The following is a 24480-nucleotide window of genomic DNA, read 5'->3' as shown; positions in this document are numbered from 1 at the left end:
AAACAGCATGCTAATATTACGGGATCATGAAATGCCTTCAGGAAGTCTTCAAGAAGGCAATAATGAAATAATACTTTAAAATTCAATTTTTGTGATGGTTAATGTATATATAAAGCCTACTCCCTCTTCCTGACATCAGCTAACTGCAACCTCACCTGAAGATACCTTTAACAATTCCTCCATCCTGCAATGGATCTGAACCCAGACACTACCCCCCAGGTAAGTGGCGTATCCAATTATACTGTCATGGAAGATGCATACTCAGTGATAAGTTTCCTCTTGTACCCACAGCGATTGGAAGTGTATACAACAAAAAGAGGAATGATGTACATATCTTAATGAGGCATTTATTCTTTTTTGTAAATTCTTCAATAATTAGTTGTCAATGTGACATGGTGTATTATGTGATTTTATGCCTGTATACTTCATTGATCTAGCCAATTTAAGAAAATGATTAAAGTTCATTATAATATCATAAATGCTAAAATTATTTAACTGACTAACCTTTTCATACAAAAAAAAAAAAAAAAAATACCTTATAACCATTATCATCTTTTGGATTGTGTGATGCTGTTACCATAATGCCAGCACTACATCCTAGCTGCAATACACCAAAAGGTACAAACGGAGTAGGTGTCATCTTGGAATACAAATTTACAGGAATTCCCTTTTGAATAAATGCAACAGCTGAGAGTCTGGCAAACCTAAATAAAAACAATAAACAAATCAGTGAAGTGGCCATAATATGTTTGGAAAGCTGAGATAAAGCGTAAAAATCAATTGTTATTTTCAGATCATAACAGAATTTGTGACACTAGTGTTATCTTCTGCTTTAATGCAGTTCCAACATAAAGCTAGAAAATGGTAAAGTGGGTGACAAACGTAAAGTATATTAACTGTTAAAAAATAAACTGTTACAAGCCCCACAATTTTGGGAAACATTATTTAATGCAATATATCAAATACATTAGGTATTTCATTACTTGCACAAAAAATCAACTAGCACATTGATTTTAGGAATTGCAAAAAGGTACAATGTTACCAATTTCTGGTGCAGCTTTACGGCTGAACTGGCAAATGTAGTGAAAATGGGTTGGATAGAATTCCTGCAATGATATGGAGAGGAACTTTTATGGGCTTTTTTGTCACTCATTGGCTGAGTTAGCCAATCTTGTGCAAGGTCTTGGTTTGCCAGTAAAACAAGAAAAACTGACCAAAGAACACACGCAATTTATGGACATATACACATAGGCAGATAAGGTTGTTCTTGAGTGGTCCTAATATGACTGGATTTTTTTTTTCTTTTTTTGTAACTGGGGCCAAAGGTGTGCTCATATTTATTAATGTGTTCATGTTTTTCCAAATTTGATCTCCAAAAAACTTTTTGTGGTATTTTATGTGTTTGATAATGATGATGGCATGCATAGAAAAAATAGATTTATTTCACACTGTGAGTGATAAAAGTATAAGAAGTGAAGTGAACGGTTTTGCATGCGCATGCCAGAGATTTTCTATGAATACTTGTTTTTAATATATAAATACAGTGGATTCCGGTTATTTGGGCCGTCGGTTAATCGGGGCAGCCGTTTATTTGGGGCAAATCTTAAAAAATAGAAACCAATCGAGAAAATAGCCAGGGTTTACTTCACTTAATTGGGACAGCATGTCGTTTAATTGGCAGGAGACCGCAGCACTGGAGATTACCCTACGATTGTCTTCGACGGTACCATGTGGTTCGGTCGAAATTCTGGACGTCACAACCATAAAACAATAAAAACAATTAGCAGTCACCTGTTTATTGGGCTTTTCTGTTGGTGAAATCTATCATAAATGGACAGTAAACTCGATCTTACTGAATTTGCGATAATACCGACAGCTGGAATTCTGTGGGTTATTATGATGAAATGTGTTTACACTTCCATGAAATCTTTAATCATATAAAAAAATTAATTTTCAGATCTTCTCTTCATTCCTATTTTTAAAGCTTTGTAACTCGTTACTCCGTTCTTATTTGCATGTATTGTGTTACTTGCAATTTGTGTGTGCCATGTTCTTTGTTATTGATTGCTTATCTTTTTACTGTTTTAATTTTTAACCCCCCCACACACAAATGTCAGTGAACAGAAATGTCAACTAGTTCGTATGTACATATTACAGTACGTATTAATTATTCAGATTATCACGTATATTCTTCCGATTTTCACATATCATTTAATTTTTTAATTGGTAAGGTAATAAAGGGTAAATCTGTGCTTAATATATCTTTGCATTTATAGCCTGTGGATAATATTCCTCCTATTTTCGCTAATTAGAATCGCTGTTTAATAGAATTAAAATTCAATTCACAAACGTGATCACAATGACCGGTGTTTACTGCACATCGTATAGTGAATGGTACTTTACTATGTTGAGTTCGTCGTAACGTGATTTGATCGTACAGTGAACCAATTGTAAAGGGGGGGGGTACATTGTATTTTTAACTATTTACGTGAAACTTCGGATAATTGGGGCAGCTGCTTAATCAGGCCAAAATGCACTAGTCCCAATGTGTCCCAAATAACCTGTATATATTAAAGTTTAAATAATTTAGGATATTCAGTCTGTTTACTTTCTACTTCAATTGTGTATTTAACCCCATATGAAATGAATTAAACTCTAGTGTAACTGTTAGTTAAATTTTAACATGTGCAGGCTACGGTAATCTCATTTGGGGTTCTGTGAATTTCTATGAAAATTTCCCAAAAAACTTATTTTATTTTGTACACAATACGAAATTACACCTGGAATTGAAAAGTTGTCAAAATTGTTTAAAACTAAGTAATTTTAACTTTTTTTGAAAATTTCAAATAGTGATATTTGAAACACACTAACCATTATTTTAGTTTTTTTAAAAATGATGTTTTTATTTTTAAAAAAAATGGCATAATAGCTTTAACATGCACTATGTTCCAAAACAACTGATTATATGCACCTTATATTAAAAGATAGTGTATTTAATGAATCAGAACCTAGCTATGAGTTGTCTCAGTCTTGTCTAGTTACAAACCCATGAAAACTCTTTAATTTGTTGACTCCAGCTCTGATGCCCAGCCTAGTTTACCATTTGAATCTATTTTCTATGATAAAAAGGTTTTTTTTCAGAGTCGTCAGAAACACAACTTCCTGTTACACCATTTTGCTTATGTAACAAAATTATTCCACTAGCACAAATTTTGACTAACCTTAATAATTTTTGCTAAAATTGGACCAAACCAAGGTTGAATCTTAGCATTAGTTGAAGCATATGATGCAAGAAAGCAAGCTTATACAGCATCAGCCGAAAAAAAAAAAAAAAAAAACACACCTTCCCATTTCACCTATCCAGTCACTACAAATGTTTGTCTAGTTCAGCCTTAAATTTATTTAAGCTATCAACTACCAACAGACAACAGATGGAAGTCTGTTCCAGCAATCAACTACCCGCTGGTTAAAGGCAAACTTCCACATACCTATTATATAACTGTCTTTCCTCAATTTGAATCTAGCACCCTCAGGTTCTTAATCTGAGCAAGTGGAAGTATCCTCTCAGCACTGAGCCTGCTCAAACCATTCAAGGCCTTATACACCTAGATCAGATCACCTCACATGTGCCTAGTCTCCAGATGCTGCAACTTGCAGAACTTAAGCCTTTCTTCGTAAGTGCACCCCTTTGTCCCTCTCACCAATCTTGTTACCCTCCTCTGTACTCATTCTAGCAACTCAACATCCTTCCTAAAATGAGGCCTCCAGACCTGTATACAGTACTCAAGGTGTAGCCTGACCATTGCCTTATACAACGGGATAATCACCTCCTTGTCTCTGCTAGCAAAATTCTTATATATCATTGACAAAACTCCATTACCTGCTCTGGCAGCCCATCTGCACTACTCAAAGAACTTCATATCTGACACAATTACCCCCAGGTCTTTTCCATTCTCCACCTCCCTCAGTGTAGTACCACACAGTTGGTACGTTTCTCTTGGGTTACTGCTACCCATATGGAGTACTTTCCATTTGTCAGTGTTAAAACTTCAGTTGCCACTTCTCAGCACATCTGCCCAATTTTTTTAGATCCTGTTGCAGTAGCATACTGTTTTTACTGTCATTAACAACCCTGCTAACCTTTGTATAAACTGCAAACTTGGACATTAAGCCTGATATACCTTCATCGATATCATTGATAAAAACACAAAACAACAATGGGCCTAGCACTGAACCCTGAGGGAAAATAAAGACCAATACTTTAAAATCAAACTTTTTCATCTGTACAGATATTTTACACTTTCTTTACATTAAATATTATTAGTTATATTATATATTACTACTTTTAATTATATATATACCTGTGACTGTTATGTCTACCATCAAAACCAATCACCACACCATTCTCTTTACATTCTGGATGTACAGAAACTAAATATGATGCTAAGCCCTGAGATGTTTGAATGATAACAAGATCATTCATAGCTGCATAGCCTGCTCCCATCACACCACGAAGACCTATAAGGGAATTAAAAGCCTCTCAGATATATTATAGATAAATTCAATATAAAAGCGTAAATAATATAAAACTATTTGCGCTGTTCTAAAAATACTGATTAGAACACACTTACTATAAAGAAACTGAAGAAACATTAACACTTCTGACCTGAATATCTTAAATAGCTGATCGCTGTTTTTTTGTTTGTTGAATGTTAAATAACATTTCCAAAGCAATGGATATCATTCTGATGAAGTTGAAGTTGTTGTTGTTTGGTTTTTAGGAGCATTAGCAACTAAGGCCATATTGCTCCGGGATATGCGGTGGTCAGTCCCTGACCTTTCCGCATCCTCCGTATTTGGTGGTGACGGGCTCGAACCCCGGGCTAATCAAGAAGCGTGTGCTGCGCACTGCTGCTCCTTCCCACCTGGCTACGGAGGCGCCTGAAGTTGAAGTAGCATGAAGAGTTGACTGAAACAATTTTATTTGAATAGCATACAAGAACTTATGTGGCAGACGAAGTTTATCAAGTTAGGTACAGGATATGCAGAAAAATGATAGATCAAATTAAAGACAACTCTTTCTCTCTCTTATTTTTTTATCTAGAGGTATGAATTTTTGTTTCCTGTTACTAAAAGTTATACAAAAAGTAATTACTTTTCAGACTGTTATAGTGCATGTAAATAAAAATCAAGAGCTGTCTCAATCAAAGTTCATTTAAAACGTATCAATTTAAATCAATACATCTGTTTAATAATCACCATACAGAGCCTACCGTTGCAATTTGGATAACACAGACTATATAGAAAAAAGAGAATAAATATTTAGAAAAAATATAAAAATTATAAGCAAATAAAGGAAACTATAATGATAATAACCAGGAGGATTCGCCCCTACTTGCTTTGTTTGCCAATTCCCATGCATGCTTTTCTACATAAAATGTAAAGGTATGACAGAGTAAGTACAATCTTTTCTACGTAAAAGACATACCTGCCGGAACACACTGATTGATATCTAACCGGGAAATGACTCATGTAATTATTTACCTGTGCATTTGTAGTGACATAATTGCCCCAGCATATGGTATTCTCAAGGTGGAATAAATATCACTGTGTAATTATGTAATTATGAAAAGGCCTTTTGCTTCGGGTTACATAATGCACGAGGAATATCGCTGGATCCGAAACAGCAGGACTAAAATATTTACAAACATTTATAAAATACTAAACTATTTATATTTATAAATATTTATAAAATATTAAACTATATCGGGTCCTTTCACCAGCTGACATTACAATGGAACATCAAATGATGTCGGGTGTGATCATGTATTAGACAGTGAAGCACGTGCATGAAGTTGGTGAACATTATGCAGGCAGCTGTCTTTCAATGGAAGACAGTGTAATTATTTACATGTGCATTTGTAGTAATGTAATTACCCTGCCCTCCTCTCTCATTGGCTTGAATATATATCACTAGGAGGAAAATTTTTTTAACGTATAGAGAGATAATAATAAGATTTCACAAAGTGTACAGTACTACAAGTACAAACCCCAGGCAGTACTAGAGACCCCAACCTACAAGCTGTACTGGGACCATGCCATAATTATAGATAAGAAAATCCCACACAACAGACCATTCATAATCCTTGTAGACAAGAAGGAAAAGGCTACCTATCTGATTGACACAGAAGTACCCAACACTGGCAACCTGCAGAAAACCCATGGGGGAAAAATCAGGAAGTACACGAACCTAAGGGTGCTCTCACATAGAACACAGGTTAATGCTTACTTGGAACTAGCAGCAACATACAGCTGAAGCTTCTCACTGGGTATGAACACATAGAAAGCATTGACCAGTGAAACTTCTCACTATGCAATGGGGTAGGTTTAATGGCCCCACTGTATTGTGGAATGTTAATCCCTTTAGCTCTCGGGTAAACTGGACCGTAAAATTTCCAATCAACTCCTCCTGCAATTCAGCGGGTGTCTCATAATTTTCAGGTGAAAACTTATCAAAACATAAATAATTATGGGGAAAGGAGAGGGAGCGGGTTGTTTACTAATGCCCATCGCAGAACATTTCGATAAAATATTCGTTGGAATGAGCACTGAAATAATGGAAAGTGGAAAGAATAATATTTTTGCAGGCTAAGAATTTAAAATTTATCAAGGGAAAAAAAACAAAAAAAAACATTAAAGTTGCAAAGTGTTCAGAAGTTATATATAAATAAGTGTTATGTATTGATAACAGTTAAGGAGAATGGAAAAGAGGAGGTAGCATAACCACAAATCGAAAAAGTAAAAAGCATAATAATAAAACACAAAAAATAATACAATTTAAACGTAAGATAGAATTATATACATAAGTATATTGTCCCATGCTGAAAAATCATGGTGTCTCTTCCAGTGCCAACCACCAGAATTGTACAAAAAACGATATAATTTTTTTTGTGCAATCTTTCTTTTTAAAGACTAATCTCCTCCATATACAGGGTTACCAGACTTCCTCGTTTCCAAGGATATGTCCTAGTTTTTAGGGTATCCTCGGGCGTCCCGTGGATTTTACACTTGCATCCTAGTTTTTTTTTTTTTTTTTTTTTTGGCACCTCCATAGCCAGGTGGGCAGGAGCAGTAGTGCGTAGCACACACACTTCTTGATTAGACTGGGGTTCGAGCCCGTGATCAACGAATACGGAGGATGCGGAAAGGCCAGAGAATGACCACCGCATATCCCCGGAGCAATATGGCCTTAGTTGCTAATGCTCTTAAATAACAAAAAAACAAACAAAGAAACCTAGTAATTTTATAAATAAATAAAAAAATTTAAAAATCATCTCGTCGTAAAATGAATTTTCGTTAACTATTCTGTGTTCTTGCACTTTCAGTCAATACAACATAATAAATAAAATTAATGGCGCCAGTTACATTAAGTGGAATGTATTACCTCAAAATTACACAAATCAAATTATGACTTCGCTACGTCTCTCTCAAACTCAGTGACACTCGGACGAGATCAGAAACTTCTGCCATCTCTCTTGAACCCAACATTTTGTAATCCAAACTTAATGAGAATGATTGGCAGTAACAATAAATACTGTATCGTAATTTTTAGTAATAAATATAATTTTTAAATTGTCCTCATTTTTAAAACCAAAAATTTTAAATCTTTTGAATTTTAAATCTGATTGGTAACCCTATCATATACTAACACATACATGCTAACAAATAATACATTACATTATGGTCGCATTGTATATATTGCCACAGTAAATGGCACTAGTCCATAAACGCCATATACAAATATTAATAAAAAACTAGTAATAAAATTACTAGTTTTTTATTACTTCGCTACTTTAACATTTTTTCATTGATATAAATTTAAAGTTTTTCACCTTCAATAAACATTTCTCCCTTCCACTTTCATATATTTCAGTGCGCATTCCAGTGTGTGTGTGTGTGTGTGTGTGTAAACTGTTAAAAATAATACGTTTGGAGAAAGAAGGAAATACAAAAATAAAGGAAGAATAAGATGACCATGCTTTCATTTCCCACTTTTATATATGACATTTGCACCTGAGTGCCCAAAGCAACAGCAAAGGATATAAAAGTTTATATATGTGAAGTAGAATTAACAAGTCTGTTAAAAAATGTGACATTTAGTGTGACATAAGCATTGGAAGATCAAAATTGAGAGTAGGAGTGTGCTATAGGCCTAATGACTTGATGAGTATAATAAGAAACTGTACAGGGAAATAGAGTGGGCCAGTAAATCAGTCTTATAACAGGGGATTTTAATTTCCCAGATAGTGACTGGAATTTGTGGGTTGGTCACTCACACATAGCAAGGCTTTTGGGGATTTACTGGATGATTGTTTTCTACATCAGCACGTTCGGGAGGCAACTAGAGGGAGTAATTCTTTTGATCTGATTATCAGTAGTGAGTCTTCATGCATTAAGAATTTGCAGATAAAGGAACAACTAGGTGGCATTGATCACAGTGTGCTGAAGTGGGATTTAATCAAAGAGGTAACTACCTCTTTGAGGGAAAGGTTTTTGCTTTCGTAAAGACGACTACGATGGTCTGAGACAGTATTTAAATTCTATACAGTGAGACCAACAGCATATTCAAAATGGGAAGTATTCAAAGAATATATCTTGGAAGCTACTAGGCTTTACATACCAACTAAGAAATATTATTCAAGGTATTCAAACAATTCTGTTTAGGCCTAAACAGATGTCAGATGAACCAATGAGACATATGGCAGAGAAGAAAAATGCATGAGATACATATAAATTAATGGGTGACATGGAAGCCTATGATAGATATAAGCTGGTCTGTAACCAAGTTACAAAGGAGGTTAAGCAGGTGAAGGCAGATTATGAGAAATCCTTGGCAAAGGATGCAAAGAAAAACAGAAGAGTTCTTTACCTACATAAACCCTAGAAGGAAAGGGATGAATCAGATTGGTCCACTGGATATTGATGGTTCAACTGTTGATGATCCTGCTCAAGTGGCTAACAATCTAAATGAGTATTTTGCATCTACATTCACACATGAGGAGTTATTCAGGAAGGGGAATGCCAAAGGGGAAGTAAACTCTGGTAGTGAGCTAGATGATTTTGTAATAACCAAGAGGAAAGTGGAGGAGAAATTGTTGAGGATAAACATAAAAAAGGCACCTGGGGTGGATGGGATCTATCCAGTTATATTAAAGGAGGCAGCAAAGCAACTAAGCAAACCCTTATCCATAATTATGAGAGCTTCTTTGGAGACTCAGGGGAGGTACCCTTAGACTGGAGATGTGCAAATGTGACCCCAATTCACAAAGGAGGATCAAAGGGTGACACAGATAATTACAGACCTGTGAGTTTAACTTCTGTTCCAGGAAAATTAATGGAGGCACTGGTTAAAGAAGTACTGCATGATCATCTACACAAGACTTCAGCTATTGCTCGGACACAGCATGGTTTTGTTAAGGGAAAGTCTTGCCTGATCAATTTGATATGATACTGTGATGCAGTCACAAAAGAACTGGATGCAGGGAATAACTTTGATATTATATATTTGGATCTTAGAAAGGCTTTTGATACTGTTGCACATGGAAGACTGCTGCACAAATTGGAGCAGTGTGGCATTAGAGGTAAATTGCTGCTATGGATAAAGGGATGGTTGAGGGGGAGAAGACAGAGAGTGGTAATCAATGGACACTGCTCATTGTGGACTAATGTTATCAGTGGAGTCCCTCAGGGTTCAGTGTTGGGTCCATTGTTGTTTTATAAATGATACTGATGATGGTATATCAAGCTTAATGTCCAAGTTTGCAGATGATACAAAGGATGGCAGGGTTGTTAAGGACACTACTGACAGTATGCTGCTGCATCTGGAAAGGTTGAGCAGATTGGCTGAGAGGTGGCAAATGAAGTTTAATTGACAAATGTAAAGTACTACATATGGGAAACAGTAACCCTAGAGTAACGTATCAACTCTGTGGTATTATACTGACAGTGGTAGAGAATGAAAAGGACCTGGGGTAATTGTGAAGGCAGATATGAAGTTTTTTGAGCAGCACAGACGGGGTGCAAGAGTAGCTCATGGTGTACTGTCAATGATATGCAGGAATTTTTCTAGCAGGGATAAGGAAGTGATTATTCCCTTGTATAAGGCAATGGTCATGCCACACCTTGAGTACTGTTTACAGGTCTGGAGGCCTCATTTCAAGAAGAATGTAGAGCTGCTGGAACAAGTACAGAGAAGGGCAACAAGATTACTGAATGGAACAAAGGGTTGCTCTTACGAAGAAAGGGTTAAGTTTTGCAAATTACAGTGTCTGGAGACTAGGCACTGGCGAGGTGATCTGATAGAGGTGTACAAGGCTTTGAATGGCTTGAGCATGCTCAATGCCGATGGGATTCTTCCTCTTGCTCAGAATAATCACCTGAGAGGGCATAAATTCAAATTGAGGAAGGACGGATGTCGGATAGATGTGCGGAAATTCGCCTTTAGCCAGCGGGCAGTTGGTTTGTGGAATAGACTTCCATCCCTTGTTGTGGAAGTTGATAGCCTAAATAAATTTAAGGCTCAGCTGGAAAGGTATTTTGAACGAAAGGAGGGGTGAAATGGGAGTGATTTTTTTTTTTTTTGGCTGATGCTGCATAAGCTTGCTTTCTTGCATCATATGCCTCTACTAATGCTAATACTTCACTTAACATTGACAGTATTTTGGAACTTGTTACTGTGCTAATCAAAGCTAGACACTTCTAATTTCAAGACCAAGTGTACAAACAGATTTTCAGACTACCTATGGGTCTAGGAATTTCAGCTCCTTTATCTGAAATATACCTTGCCACGGTTGAATATCAAACTCTTCAAACCATTTCCAGCAAATATTAAACTTCACATTCATTATGCAGATGATGTTCTAATAATCGGAGACCAAAACACCATCAACAATCTTTTTACCAGATTTAATTTCAGTACACCCCAGATTAAAATACACCTTAGATCTAGAAACTAATAACGCAATTAATTTCTTAACTTAACCATATATAAACAAAATAACAGGCTAAAGGCAAAAATCTATAGGAAAAAAACAAATACAAGCCAATATCAATATTTCCTTTCACACCATCCCCTTAGGGTAAAAAAAAATTGGTTCTCGAAGTTTTTTAATGCTTTTAAATACTGTCAATCACAGGATGATTTAATTCTTGACCTAAAATATCTTACTGAAAAATTCACAGCTAGAAAATATCCCATCAAACTAATCCAAAAAATTTAACTGTTAAAGTAAGATTAGTAATTCAAATGTTTCTAATAACTCAGTTATAAAAAAAATCCAATACATACAACATTCGCACTGTCCTTCCTTACCATTGCCAAATTGATAGATGATTACGTCAAATCTTTACTGTTTGTTGTTTGTTATTTGGTTTTTAGGAGCATTAGCAACTAAGGCCGTATTGCTCCGAGATATGCGGTGGTCATTCCCTGACCTTTCCGCATCCTCCGTATTTGGTGGTGACGGGCTCGAACCCGGTCTAATCAAGAAGAGTGTGCTACGCACTGCTGCTCCTTCCCACCTGGCTATGGAGGCGCCATAAATCTTTACTAACACTGATATTTCTATCATTTTTTTTTCTACTTATAATAAATTAGCAATCACTTTTAACAAATATAAAGAAATCCACATATATGACACTAAGGACATTAATAACATAGTTTATTTAATCAAATGTCAACCCGACTGTAATGCATGTTACATCGGGAGTACTACCAATAAATTTGGATTATCCCCCATCGCAAACACATGTGCCTACTACCACATTAATAGTTTCCCGACACAAGGAAATATTGAACTGTCTCAGCATGTACACACTCATAACCAAAACCCTCGGTTGATGTCGCAATAACCATTATCAAATTAAATTCAAACTATAAACTCCTTCTATACGAAACCTTCATAATAGAATGGTACTGTCTCAGCACCGATCTTAACGTCTTAAACGCAAAACTTACGGTTTCCTTGTCTTCCATTAGGAATCTCACATGACTTAAATTACTGCGTGTCCAGCAAAACATTTCAGGTACTTAAGATCCACAGTAACCTTCTGCCCTTCATTTTAATGCCAACTGAAGATGAATCTATAGAAAGTCTGTTGTTCACAACTATTGGCCTTATTTCTTTTTTAATTTTAAGATATTTTATTTATTATTGTGATTGACAACTAGAGGATGATGTGCGCACTGATGAGGATGATGTGCGTGATTCTTAACTTCTGATTTTAGTTTCAATCAGAGATGTCCCATTCCACTGTTTCATAATTCATGTAACCATAACGGATTATTGAGGTGAGTGCCTCACTTACCTCAGAACCCTACAAGGGGATGCCCACTCGCGAAGTAGTAGGCACTGCGTATGCAAATGGAACACTAAGTTCGCTTAAAGCATCATACCACATTTCCAATAAATCTTAATCCATGTCTCAAGACCAGAGGAAAGAAGACTTATTGGAATGCAGTTGACCCTAGCAGTAAGAATCACCTGCTGACTGATCCCAATTGGGCTGGTCCGAGACCTCCCATTTTGTTGAAGCAAGGGCCAAAGCGGTGTATTAGGGCATGGAAACCCCTTCACCCACCAGGCTCCCCCCTTTTGAGTTTCCAGGGTTGTAGCACACAGCTGCAACAAGGATTCCAATAATAAAACTCTGGAACCAAGATATGGGAATTACTAACCTGGTTGGTTGGTTTCATTTTTAATGGCACATTGGCTTAGGCCATAATGCACTATCAAAGATGCTAATCTGAAAGCCCAGCAGCATCCCTGGGAGATTCCCTCACCACACTGAGGGGAGGGGGAGAAGCTGGAAAGTGTAAGTCTGTGTTTCTATTCATATATATATATATACACATCCATATGCATACATACACATATATACAGCCACTCCCCAGCTTAGGGAATACTCTACTTATGGAAATTCAACTTTACGTAAGTTTTTGTCGACAGGTGAAAACTAAAAAATCGTGGAAACGTATTTTGCATCAAGCAGGAATAAATGGGGGTATCGTGAAAATATCGTTAAAATTTTCGCTATATAACTCAGCTATTTATCTCTCTAAAATGTCATTTTTATAATGGAAATTGCACTACACTTTCACTGTTATCATATGTTCCATTATAAGAATCAATTTCGAATGCCTTTGTGATATTTTTCTAATACACATTTCTGGAGGTTACTACCATAAAACAATAAAAATAATTTGCACTTTCCGGGCTTATTGGGCTTTTCTGTTAGCACAATTTATTATAAACGGGTAATAAACGTGATCTTATCGCATTTGTGATAACAGCGATAACTAATTCTGTGTAACAAATTTTCAGAATCTTCTCTTCATTCCTACTTACTTATTACAATGGTGAAGGGAAAGGAACCAACACAAAGTGCAAGTGCTGGCAGTGCAAAGAAACAAAACAAAATTGATTTAGGAATAAAGATGATTAATCAAGAAGTACAAAGCAGGATAAAGTATGTCATCCATTGCATGGAATTAGGTCTCGCTGCTTCAACAGTGAATACTATTTTAAGGGACAGTGCACGTATAAAAGAACATGTTAAAGGATCAATGTATTTAAGATCAACAGTGATCACAAAAAACGGCATTCAGGTGCTCTATAGAAGATGGAAAAGCTATTAATAATATGGATGGAAAATCATATTCAGAAGCAAGTGCCCCTGAGTCCAATGGCCATTTAAGAAAAAGCAAGAAGTTTCGTGGCAAGCAATGGGTGGTTTAATAGGTCCAAGCATCACACTGGTTTCCAAAACATTAAATTATGTGGTGAAGTCGCCAGTGCCGATTGTGTGCAGCTGCAGAGAAATTTTGTGATGTGTCGGAAAAAACCCCTTCTAAATTTCCACAGCCATTAAATTTCTGCAGCGGCGGCGTGCTTATCAGCTAGAGAGTTAATTCTGGCAACAATACTCGAAATGTAAAACTTGCTGACGTTATGCCTGTCTCCTCTCTTTTTATAATTTTTCCTGTGCATGAGATAAAAAAATTGAATAAATATGTCCATTTACATGTTCATTGAACATTTTTTTGCTTCAATCAAATTTGCGAGTGCTGCACAAGCATTTAGGAAAATTCCGGCTTACGTAAAATTTTGACCTACGTAGAGTTCCGTGGAACACAACCCTTACCTAAGTCGGGGAGTGGCTGTATATATTTATATTTTTTGTTTTGTAGATTTTAACACTATTAAAATTTATTTTTTTTATGCATTTGTAATTTTATTCACTTATTACATCTGGCCCTTTTCAAGAGGAATTTTTTTTTATGGTTACAGGAAGATGACACCAAAAAAAAAAAAAAATACCATATTGCCACCAACTATCTGCCCTGAGTCCAGTCCTAAATAATATATATTGGCCAATGTTTATAACCTAAACAAACCAGCTGAAGTTCCTAATCATTAAAATTTCAAAATAACTTAATGAATGAATATTTTGATATTGAAATCTCTCAGTTATGGAAATAATTTGGTTATGCCTATCACTACAATTAACACGAGCAAAGAAATTCTTTGCAACTTTTCTTTATATACTTGGCCAAATATTTCTCAATCTGCCTTAGAATACCTAACTCCCCTAATGTACCTAATTCTAACACCAAGTTAGAATTAGGTACATTAGGAGAGTTGAATGATCATTTGACTTAAGAGTCCTAAAAACATATGGTTCTAAATACACTCCATATAACAAGATGCCATTCCATTTTTCTGGCAACCATAAGATGAAAACAGATGAATGTACAATAATTCAATAAAAGGTAAAGGAGAACTCAAAGCCACACAGTAGCTTATACTTGTTTTCACATGTCATGTTAATGAATTGCTATAGTAACCTGTTTAATATTCTGGTTACTACAGTAATTGGAAACATCTTGTTATAATGTCAAGTCTCTTGTGTATTCAAGTAACAAAATTTCGAAGAAAACTGTATATGCTGTGATCTCATTCTCAAGTATAGGGAGAGATTTCCTCCAAAAACAAAATTATGTACTAGGTGCATAATGAGTTGCTGCCGCTTTACTCTGAGACTGTCACTGATAACGTCACAGCGGCAGCTGTTAAAAACATCTTAATGCAGGAACTCATTATGAAACTGGTACAGTAAAATAAATTATGAAACTGGTACAGTAAAATAAATAAAAGTATTGCTGCATTAATTTGATTGAAAAAATAATTTCAGTACAATGAAATAACACTGAATGGAATTTTTCATTGTACTAGTGTACAATGAAATAATTCGTATAAAATATATTATAATAACACCAAAATTATTGGTCTATGGCAATGGTGGGCAAATATGGCTCTTCGTTGAGTTAAGTGCGGCTCCCTTGAAAATTTAAATCTGTTTTTTTTTTATTATTATTTCAGAACTTTTTCAATGAATCTTGTTAAATTAACAAAGTAACTAATATTTTGTTATATGGATTTTGTTGTGTATATATTTCTTTTTATGTCTAGATATTTTGCTATTTTTATTTTAATTATAAATAAATCCGTGCACATTTACACTGCTGGCGCCATCAGCAGACTTGTGCAAAAAATCTGGTAAGTAGACTTTTTTTATTAAGCAATTTTTATTATGGAGTATAATTTTTCCATGCCATAAATTAATTTAATTATTTTGTTTCAATTTCAGACTTTGGAATTAAATTTATTTAAATTTTTTGATAACATGACCTCAGAAAATATCAAAAAACGAAAATATGAACAAGAAAATAGAATCTTTCAAGAAGAATGGGTAGAAAATTTTGCTTTTATTGACAATAATGGAAAGTTGTGCCTTATTTGTAAAGTTACAATTGCAAACTACAAAGTAAGCAATTTAGGTTGACATTACGAAGTAAGTCATCCCCACTTTTCAACTCAATATCCACTCAATTCAAAATTGCGAACAGAGAAACTTAAGTCCTTGCAATCTGGTCTTCATAAGCAACAAGGACCCTTCTCTTCTTTTAGTCGCGAAGATGACAGAGCAAACGAAGCTAGTTTTTGATAGATTGGAATATTGCTCGTGCCAAACGTCCATATGGAGAAGGAGAATTTATTAAAAGAAACTTGGAAGTGGTTAAAGTTTTGGATCCAGATAATACAAAACTGCATAAATTGAATGCACAGGTTCCCATGTCACGCCGTATAACTGAGCGTCGTATTGGTGCAATTAGTAAAAATGTTGAAAATAATTTGATGTGTGATTTGAAAAATTGTACAGCATTTAGTTCAGCTCTCGACGAGTCTACAGACATTCAGGATGTTCCAGAATTGGCCGTTTTTGTCCGCTATGTATCTGCAGACGTAAATGTGAAGGAAGAAATGTTAGACCTAGTAGCTCTTATTGAAAAAACTCGTGGTATCGATGTTAGAAATGCACTTGATGAAGTAATGAACAGGTTTGAATTACCTCGTGATAAGCTTGTAAGTGTTGCGACTGACGGAGCGCCTGCAATGATAGGGAAAACCAAGATCTCATTGGTCTTTTAAACAACGATCTTAAAATTCCACGTTTCTTACCTCTTCACTGTATAATTCACCGCAAGCATCTCATAGCGAAGTATTTCAAATAAGAAAATTTCTGGAAAATTGTTTTGCAGATTGTGAATTTAATTAGAACAAATGCAAAACACATAGTCAATTTAAGAACTTTTTAGAAGAGTTACTAGTGAATGACAAAATAGATAAATTGCCCAGTGATTTATCCCTATGGTGTGTTGTAAGATGACTGTCAACTTACAATGTTTTGAGCCATTTTGTGGAACTTCTAAATCCTATCATAACATTTACAAAAGAAAAAGGAAAAAAATACCCAGAATTAGAAAATAAAACTTGGCTTTCTGACTTAATGTTCCTTACAGACATTATACAACATTTGCAAACACTTAATTTGGCTTTACAAGGAAAGGAAAAAATTATTATTGATTTGTCACAAACTGTATTTAGTTTTGAAGCTAAACTTCGGCTTTTTGTGTACGATCTTAAGAACAAAATATTTAATCATTTTCCACGAGTAAAAGCAAATATAATTAATATCAAAGAAGAAAATTTAGACGAATACAAAGAAAAATTGGAAGAATTGCAAGAAGATTTCAAATATAGGTTTGAAGATTTGAAAAGTTTGAAATCTACATTTGCATATTTTGTAAACCCATTTATTTGTGATATTACTGAAGATGGATTTCCAATTTCTGAAATAATACTTGTTGAAAAAAGCAGCTGGGGAATTGGAGTTATTAGAGATGAAAGAGAATCAGGCATTGCAAATGCAGCACAAATCTACTTCTATAATTGAATTTTGGAAACTTGTGCCAGAATCAAAATATCCACACTTAAAGGAAGCTGCTTGCCATCTAATTTAAATTTTTGGTAGAACATACTGCTGTGAATCTTTGTACTCCACAATGAAGTTCGTGAAGTCAAAATATCATTCACAGTCGACCAATCATCATCTCACAGAATTGCTGTGAATGGCTTTAACAAATTTTAGGCCAAATTTCAAAGATTTGACCAAAGGTGTCTTTGTTAAATGTTATACTTTTTATTAATGCATTTTTATTACAAAGGGTACTAGGAAAGTTTTGCAATATGACGCAACAATGAATCACAGGAAGCTGCTTGTTGCTGCATGTTGAGACATGTTCATACGTGCATAGTAGCCGCCGTGCCAAGTCGATGGGCTCAGTTATTCATTAGTAGTGAGAGTGTAAAGTGCTTGCGATGGCATCGTGGTCACGAAATGAGATAAGGATAGTTTTGCGGTATAATTTCGTGCGTGATTTAACCATAGACCAGTGCTTAGAAGAAATGACTCTTGCACTAGATGATGATTGTCCACATCGTACAACAATATTCAGGTGGTATAGAGAATTCCAAAGGGGAAATTTCGCTCTGGAGGATTCTGAGAGGCCGGGAGGGCCACGAACGTCAGTTAGGGAGGAAAACGTTACTGCTGTGAGGAAAATGCTTGACGAAAACAGGCGAGTGACCTACCAACAGATAGAGGATACTTTGAGCCTAAATGCACCAGCAATTCGTTCGATTCTGCAAGATCATTTGCACGTGAAGAAACTTTGTTCTCTCTGGGTGCCGCATCAACTGACTGAAGAGCAGATGACACGACGTGTGACTTGGTGCCGGGAGATGTTAAAAAAGTTTGATAAGGGACAATCTCGGTATGTGAACAACATCGTGACAGGTGACGAGACTTGGCTGTACTATTACGATCTGCCGACCAAGGCTCAAAACAAAGTTTGGGTCTTTGATGATGACGACACACCCGTAATTGTCAGAAAATCCCGATCTGTAAAGAAGAAAATGATAGCTGTATTTTTCAAATCGAGTGGAATTGTGGAACGTGTCGTTTTGGACACGAAGAAGACAGTCACAGCTAAGTGGTATACTGAACAATGCCTGCCTAAAGTCATTGGATCTATGAAGAACCTGCGGCCAAAGTCAAGAATGGACACCTGGTACCTCCATCACGATAATGCTGCAGCTCACCGCGCCAAAGCCTGCACCGAATATTTGACCACGACAGGACTGAAACTTCTCGAGCACCCTCCCTACAGTCCAGACCTTGCTCCCTGCGACTTTGCACTGTTCCCGCATGTGAAAATGAAGCTAAAAGGGAGGCGGTTTTCCAGTGATGAGGACCTTCTACGGGCTTGGGACAACGAGTGTGGACTGTGCTTTACTCCCTAGTGAAACTTGGCAGAACTGGTTTAAAGATTGGTTTCGGAGGATGGAGAGGTGTATTGAATGTAGAGGAAATTACTTTGAAAAAATTAAATAAACAAAGCACGCATGAGGCTCTCATTGACCTCATGCGTGCTCACCAGTGGTCTATGGTAACTGATATTATAATAAATTATAATAAATTAAATTAAGCTACGCATTATATTGTGCATTTTTATTATATTTTATTTTTATTAATAAAATTTTGAAATAATTATTTTGTATTTTCTTTCTCTTAATTACATTTTCTTATATATGTATACTTTACATTGCACTTAAGACTTGTGTAGAATATGTAATCATATTAATTAAATTAAATTAAATTTGAATTTGTGTATTTAATACTATGTAACTATGGTGTGGCTCTTTATAATATATGAAAAAGTGGAATGCGGCTCTCATTGACCTCATGCATGCCCACCCCTGGTCTATGGTAACTGAAATAAGATATATAATTTTAACACTCAAATGATTTTAATTCCTGAGTGAATACTCCATCGATTGCCGTTCCATTACGTGTAGTATTTACTAAAGTATTTGACTTAATATCTAAATTGAAGACATCTTTCATAAATTTACAAAACTTCTTTCCAGCCTCAGAAATTAATTCTAGATTGAAATCACCAGCGAGAACTATAGGTATATGATCCAGTGGCTTCTCCAATAATTTTTGCACCTTCAATGGAATACGGCATCAAATTCTTGTTTACAAATTTTATCTAATGACATCCCTGGAGTGATGTATATGGCAACGATGAAAATAGATTCACTACTGAATTTGCACAAAGATCCACAAATGTCTCCAATTTCATTTGATATCCCTGTCGCATTGCTGCTATTATGTTGGCAAAGATATGTGGTGTACTGATGACAATTGTACCTTCATGTTGATATATCGCAGCAACACCATCACTACGAACATCCGACATTTTAAATTGAGTCACACATTGGAATGGTATAAGTAATATATTCATCATTATCTAACCATATTTCACTTAATATCAATATTTTGGATCACTGTAAGATTGTGTCCGTTTCAACATCTCGAACATGGGCATGTAAACTTTGTACGTTCACTGACGATATAGATATACCACTTTGCATGAAATCTTGCAGTTCATCCTGTAGAAACGGTAGCTTATTATTTTTCAAGCGATCTAGTTCAGCGCATACTTCTATATTACTAGTAGCTTTGCCATGGTGAAATGCGAAATTGTCATGGGGATTTGTAATATTTAAACTTTGCAATGAGGTAACTCGAAATAATGCCATGTATACAAGTTGCTGTTGACGATCTTTCTCATAATTATATACAACTTTGTCGAAGGTCCCTCCTTGAGATTTATGTATAGCACAAGCACATACTAAAATAAACTGTGTATGTCTACATGTTAACTTCCTATTGTTCTTGAATGGAATATTAGTCTATCGTTTTATAATAGGTAAGGATTGACTAGGTAAATGTTTATCTTTCACCTAATGTTTATAACAAGATTTAAGGTTATGTCCTATTTTTGACTCAGGAAATTTCATCCAAACTCGTTTAACTGTTTCGTCGTCCTCAAATTCAAAATATACTAAAAGTACTGATTGCACTGTTTACCAATCCATCGACCACATATATATTTCTAGTAATTGTTTACAGTTTACCTTTCAATAATGGTAAAAGGTATGGAAGTCCTGCAGTTTCAGTCACTGACAATTTATGAATTTTATTTTGCATACTTGCTAATTGTTCTTCAGAATGATATCCGTGGTATAAATCTTGTGCAACCACTTCATGGGTTTTATCTGCAAATTTTCTGCAGTGCCATGTATAGCAAATGTTGGGAAGTTACTCCACGATGATCAGATCTACAAATTTGACTCAATGCCATCATAAAGGGAGTAATTTTCAATCCATTTTTAATTCATGCATGTCCCAAATATATATAGCTGGAAAAGAAAGTTCTCATGTATATCAAATATGAAACATGTTTGAGATGATTTCTGATCCGGCGCTATACATAAATATTTATCTTCAGACCATAATAATGTTTGTTGTTGAATTAACAATAGTTCATCATTATTGTTGACAGGTTCCGCAATTTCATCTGAATGTTCCTGTTCACTATCATCATTTGTCCCCAAGAAATCGTCACTCACTTTTATGCTGTAGAATTTATTTTCACTATTTTCTTCTGCACACATCCTTGTAGATATCTAAAACGGTGTTCGCAGGCCGTACACCAGATCAAACCTATTGGTAACCCTTTAGGAGGCTTCCGAATCTGCTTGTGTATAATCTTGCTACCTCTACTCTGCCAGATAGTGACTGGAGGGGAGTATGTATTGGGAGCATTGTTGAGGCCACGTTATGTCAAGGATCTGGGTATATTCTTACCATGTGTACGCCATATCCAAAAATTTCATTACTTCACACAGCATGTCCCCCCACTTTTTCTTACTATTAAATACACCACGAATTGTCAAACTAATAGAGTAAGCTTATCTGCGAAAAGATTTAAACCTCCCAAACACTTCCTATTTCATTTCACAAATATACGTGGTCTCAACTCTAATCTTAACGATGTCCATTTTCCATTTGCAGTCTGCCAAATACCATATATTTTTCTGACAGAATCTCAGTTATCAGTTGATTCAACTACTGCTCATCTCAGTTGCCCAAACTATTCGCTGTACGATTCCTTTCGCCTCAAAGGTGGTACTTGTGCATATACAGGGTGTTTCGGTTAAACGTTTCAGAACTTCTAAGAGGGGTAGGGTACATCCTGACAACTCGAAATCATATAGCAATGTGGGGTCGGAAATGCTTTCCTGAAGCGGTGTTGTACACAGAAGCACCATAAAGAAAAGAGACCGTAAGTGAGAAATCGTTTTAATAATACATGAAAAGAAGCAAAAGGTACATGGATTAAAGTAAGTGTTCGAAGTTTCTTCCACGGGCTTCAATGCACGCCTCACATCTCCGACGCATGGACATCCGAACATTCTGGAATACTCCAGGCGAATTTCGAATTTCTTCGGCAGCTACTGCGATTCTTGCAACCAGCTCCTCAGCATTGTCAACAGGGGTGTCATAAACTAGCGATTTCATATGACCCCAGAAATAAAAATCAAGACATGATAGGTCGGGTGACCGAGCAGGCCAACCCACGGGACCACCACGTCCGATCCACTGTTGACCAAATGTGACATCCAGGTAGTTACGAACATCTCCGCTATAATGGGCAGGGGCTCCATCGTGTTGGAACCACATTGTCTGTTGCGTCGATGCAGAAATCTGTTCATCTCTCAAAAGTTGTGGCAATACTTGCTGCAGAAAGATCAAGTAGATAGGTCCGGTTAGACGACACGGTAACAGGTAAGGTCCGATGAGGTGATCTCACAGGCCAACGCACGAGACGTGGTGGTCCCGTGCGTTGGCCTGCTCGGTCACCTGACCTATCATGTCTTGATTTTTATTTCTGGGGTCATATGAAATCGCTAGTTTATGACACCCCTGTTGACAATGCTGAGGAGCTGGTTGCAAGAATCGCAGTAGCTGCCGAAGAAATTCGAAATTCGCCTGGAGTATTCCAGAATGTTTGGATGTCCATGCGTCGGAGCTGTGAGGCGTGCATTGTAGCCCGTGGAAGAAACTTCGAACACTTACTTTAATCCATGTACCTTTTGCTTCTTTTCATGTATTATTAAAACGATTTCTCACTTACGGTCTCTTTTCTTTATGGTGCTTCTGTGTACAACACCGCTTCAGGAAAGCATTTCCAACCCCACATTGCTATATGATTTCGAGTTGTCAGGATGTACCCTACCCCTCTTAGAAGTTCTGAAACGTTTAACTGAAACACCCTGTATATATATATCCATTCCGATATTCCCTGTCAGAGACTTGGTAGTTTGGGATCTCCTCTTTTCGATCTTCGGTGGCTTAAAATCTCTCTAGCTCATTATGTCAAATTCATCTGTTGTCTCTACAGTTCTCCCAATTCCACTAATCACTTGGAGTTATTTGACTTCCTCTCTTTGAAACTTGACTTTCTCCAGTCCAACTTTCCTTGGTGATTTTAATGTTCACAACTCCAGCTGTTTGAGATGCTGAGGCTTTTGCAATTACTAATGACCTTGCACAGATTGTTCATTTACCTACAAGAATACCGGACAATCCTAACCATACAGCCAACACGCTTGATCTTTTTCTCACAAACAACCCTTCTAAGTACACCATTGAAGCAAGTGGTCCTTTAGGCACCTCAGATCATAACTTGGTGATTGTCTCTTCTCCAATGCAGTCTTGCATTGTTTGGCATTAAAGAATGCAAAATGGGATGACCTGCAAGATTTCTTTTCTTCTTTCCCTTGGTCGGATTACTGTTTCAAAACTTCTGATGTCAATGTTTGCTCAGATCGTATCAGTGAAATTATTCTTGTAGGAATGGGATCCTTTATCCCACACTCCACTCGAAAATCTCGTCCTTTATCTAAACCTTGGTGTTCCAATATGTGTGCTAAGGCTGTTCAAGAGAAGAACGTTGCATATTGTAATTGGCTTGTTTCCAATTCTTCAATTTCATTTTCTGCCTACACCAAAGCTCGCAACAATTGTAAAGCAGTTATTAATCAGTCCAAACTAGATTTTTAACAGGCTAAGAGTAGAAAACTTGCTTCTTGCCCTAATGGTAGCCGAGCATTCTGGTCTCTTGCCAAAGCTATTGGCCGCAACTTTTGCCCATCTCTGTTCCCAAGTCTGTCAAAACCAGATGGTTCTGTTGTCACTTCAGCCAAGGATAAAGCTGACCTGCTAGCATCCCATTTTTCTTCCAACTCATGTATTAATGATCTTGTTAAAACACTTCCCACCATTCCCAACATGCTCCATTCAATGCCTCCAGATGTCTTCCATCAAAAGGATGTCAGAAGAATTTTGACGAATCTTGATACTAAGAAAGCTCTAGGTCCTGATGATATTTCTCCACTTGTTCTCAAAACCTGTGCTTACTCCTGTTCTTTGCCACCTTTTTTTACTTTCTTATTCCAAAGGTGTTTTTCCTTCTGATTGGAAATTTGCTCATATCCAGCCAGTTTCTAAATAGGGTGACAAATCCCTTCCATCCAATTACTGTCCCATTGCAATTACTTCTACTCTTTCTAAAGTAATGAAGAAATCAATTAACCGTAACTCTTAAACTACTTAGAAACCTTCTGTCTGAACAACGATTGCAGCATGGATTCCGTCAGTATCGATCCACTGGTGATATTCTGGCTTATGTTACTCATTTATGGATAAATTCAATGGAAATGTTCGGTGAAACGCAAGCAGTTGCTCTTGACATCTCAAAGGCTTTCGATCATGTTTGGCATAAAGGCCTTCTAAACAAGCTTCCATTTTATGGTATGCCAACTTTTGCAATTGGTTATCTAGTTTTCTCTCTGATCGCTCACTGAGGGTAATGGTAGATGTCTCTCTGTCTTCTAACTTCTCCACTAATGCTGGTTTCCCCCCGAAGGTTCAGTTCTTTCTCTCACTCTTTTCCTCTTGTATATTAATGACCTTCTTCCATTGACCGGAAATCCTATCCATAGTTTTGCCGATGATAGCACATTGCATTCCACATTCCATTTTGAGAAACCTTGCCCTGCTCAATCAGCTTCAACTTCTCGAATATCCGCTACCAATTCTGTG

General features: G+C 36.3%; 1 protein-coding gene across 1 annotated transcript in view; it reads right to left on the bottom strand.

Moving 5' to 3' along the window:
• The window catches only part of Pgm2a (phosphoglucomutase 2), a 184905-nt gene that overhangs the window by 147231 nt on the left and 13194 nt on the right, over positions 1–24480 (bottom strand). The window contains exons 3-4 of the mRNA XM_090390365.1: positions 4362–4518; positions 536–704 (exon numbers count right to left, since the gene is read on the bottom strand). Of these exons, the coding sequence (XP_090246491.1) occupies positions 536–704; positions 4362–4518 (326 nt within the window). The remainder of the gene's footprint in view (positions 1–535; positions 705–4361; positions 4519–24480) is intronic.

Source organism: Mastigoproctus giganteus, chromosome 2 (genome assembly GCF_048544385.1).
Source record: "Mastigoproctus giganteus isolate SK-2022 chromosome 2, ASM4854438v1, whole genome shotgun sequence".
NCBI lineage: Eukaryota > Metazoa > Arthropoda > Arachnida > Uropygi > Thelyphonidae > Mastigoproctus > Mastigoproctus giganteus.
This window is presented reverse-complemented; position numbering and strand designations above follow the sequence as displayed.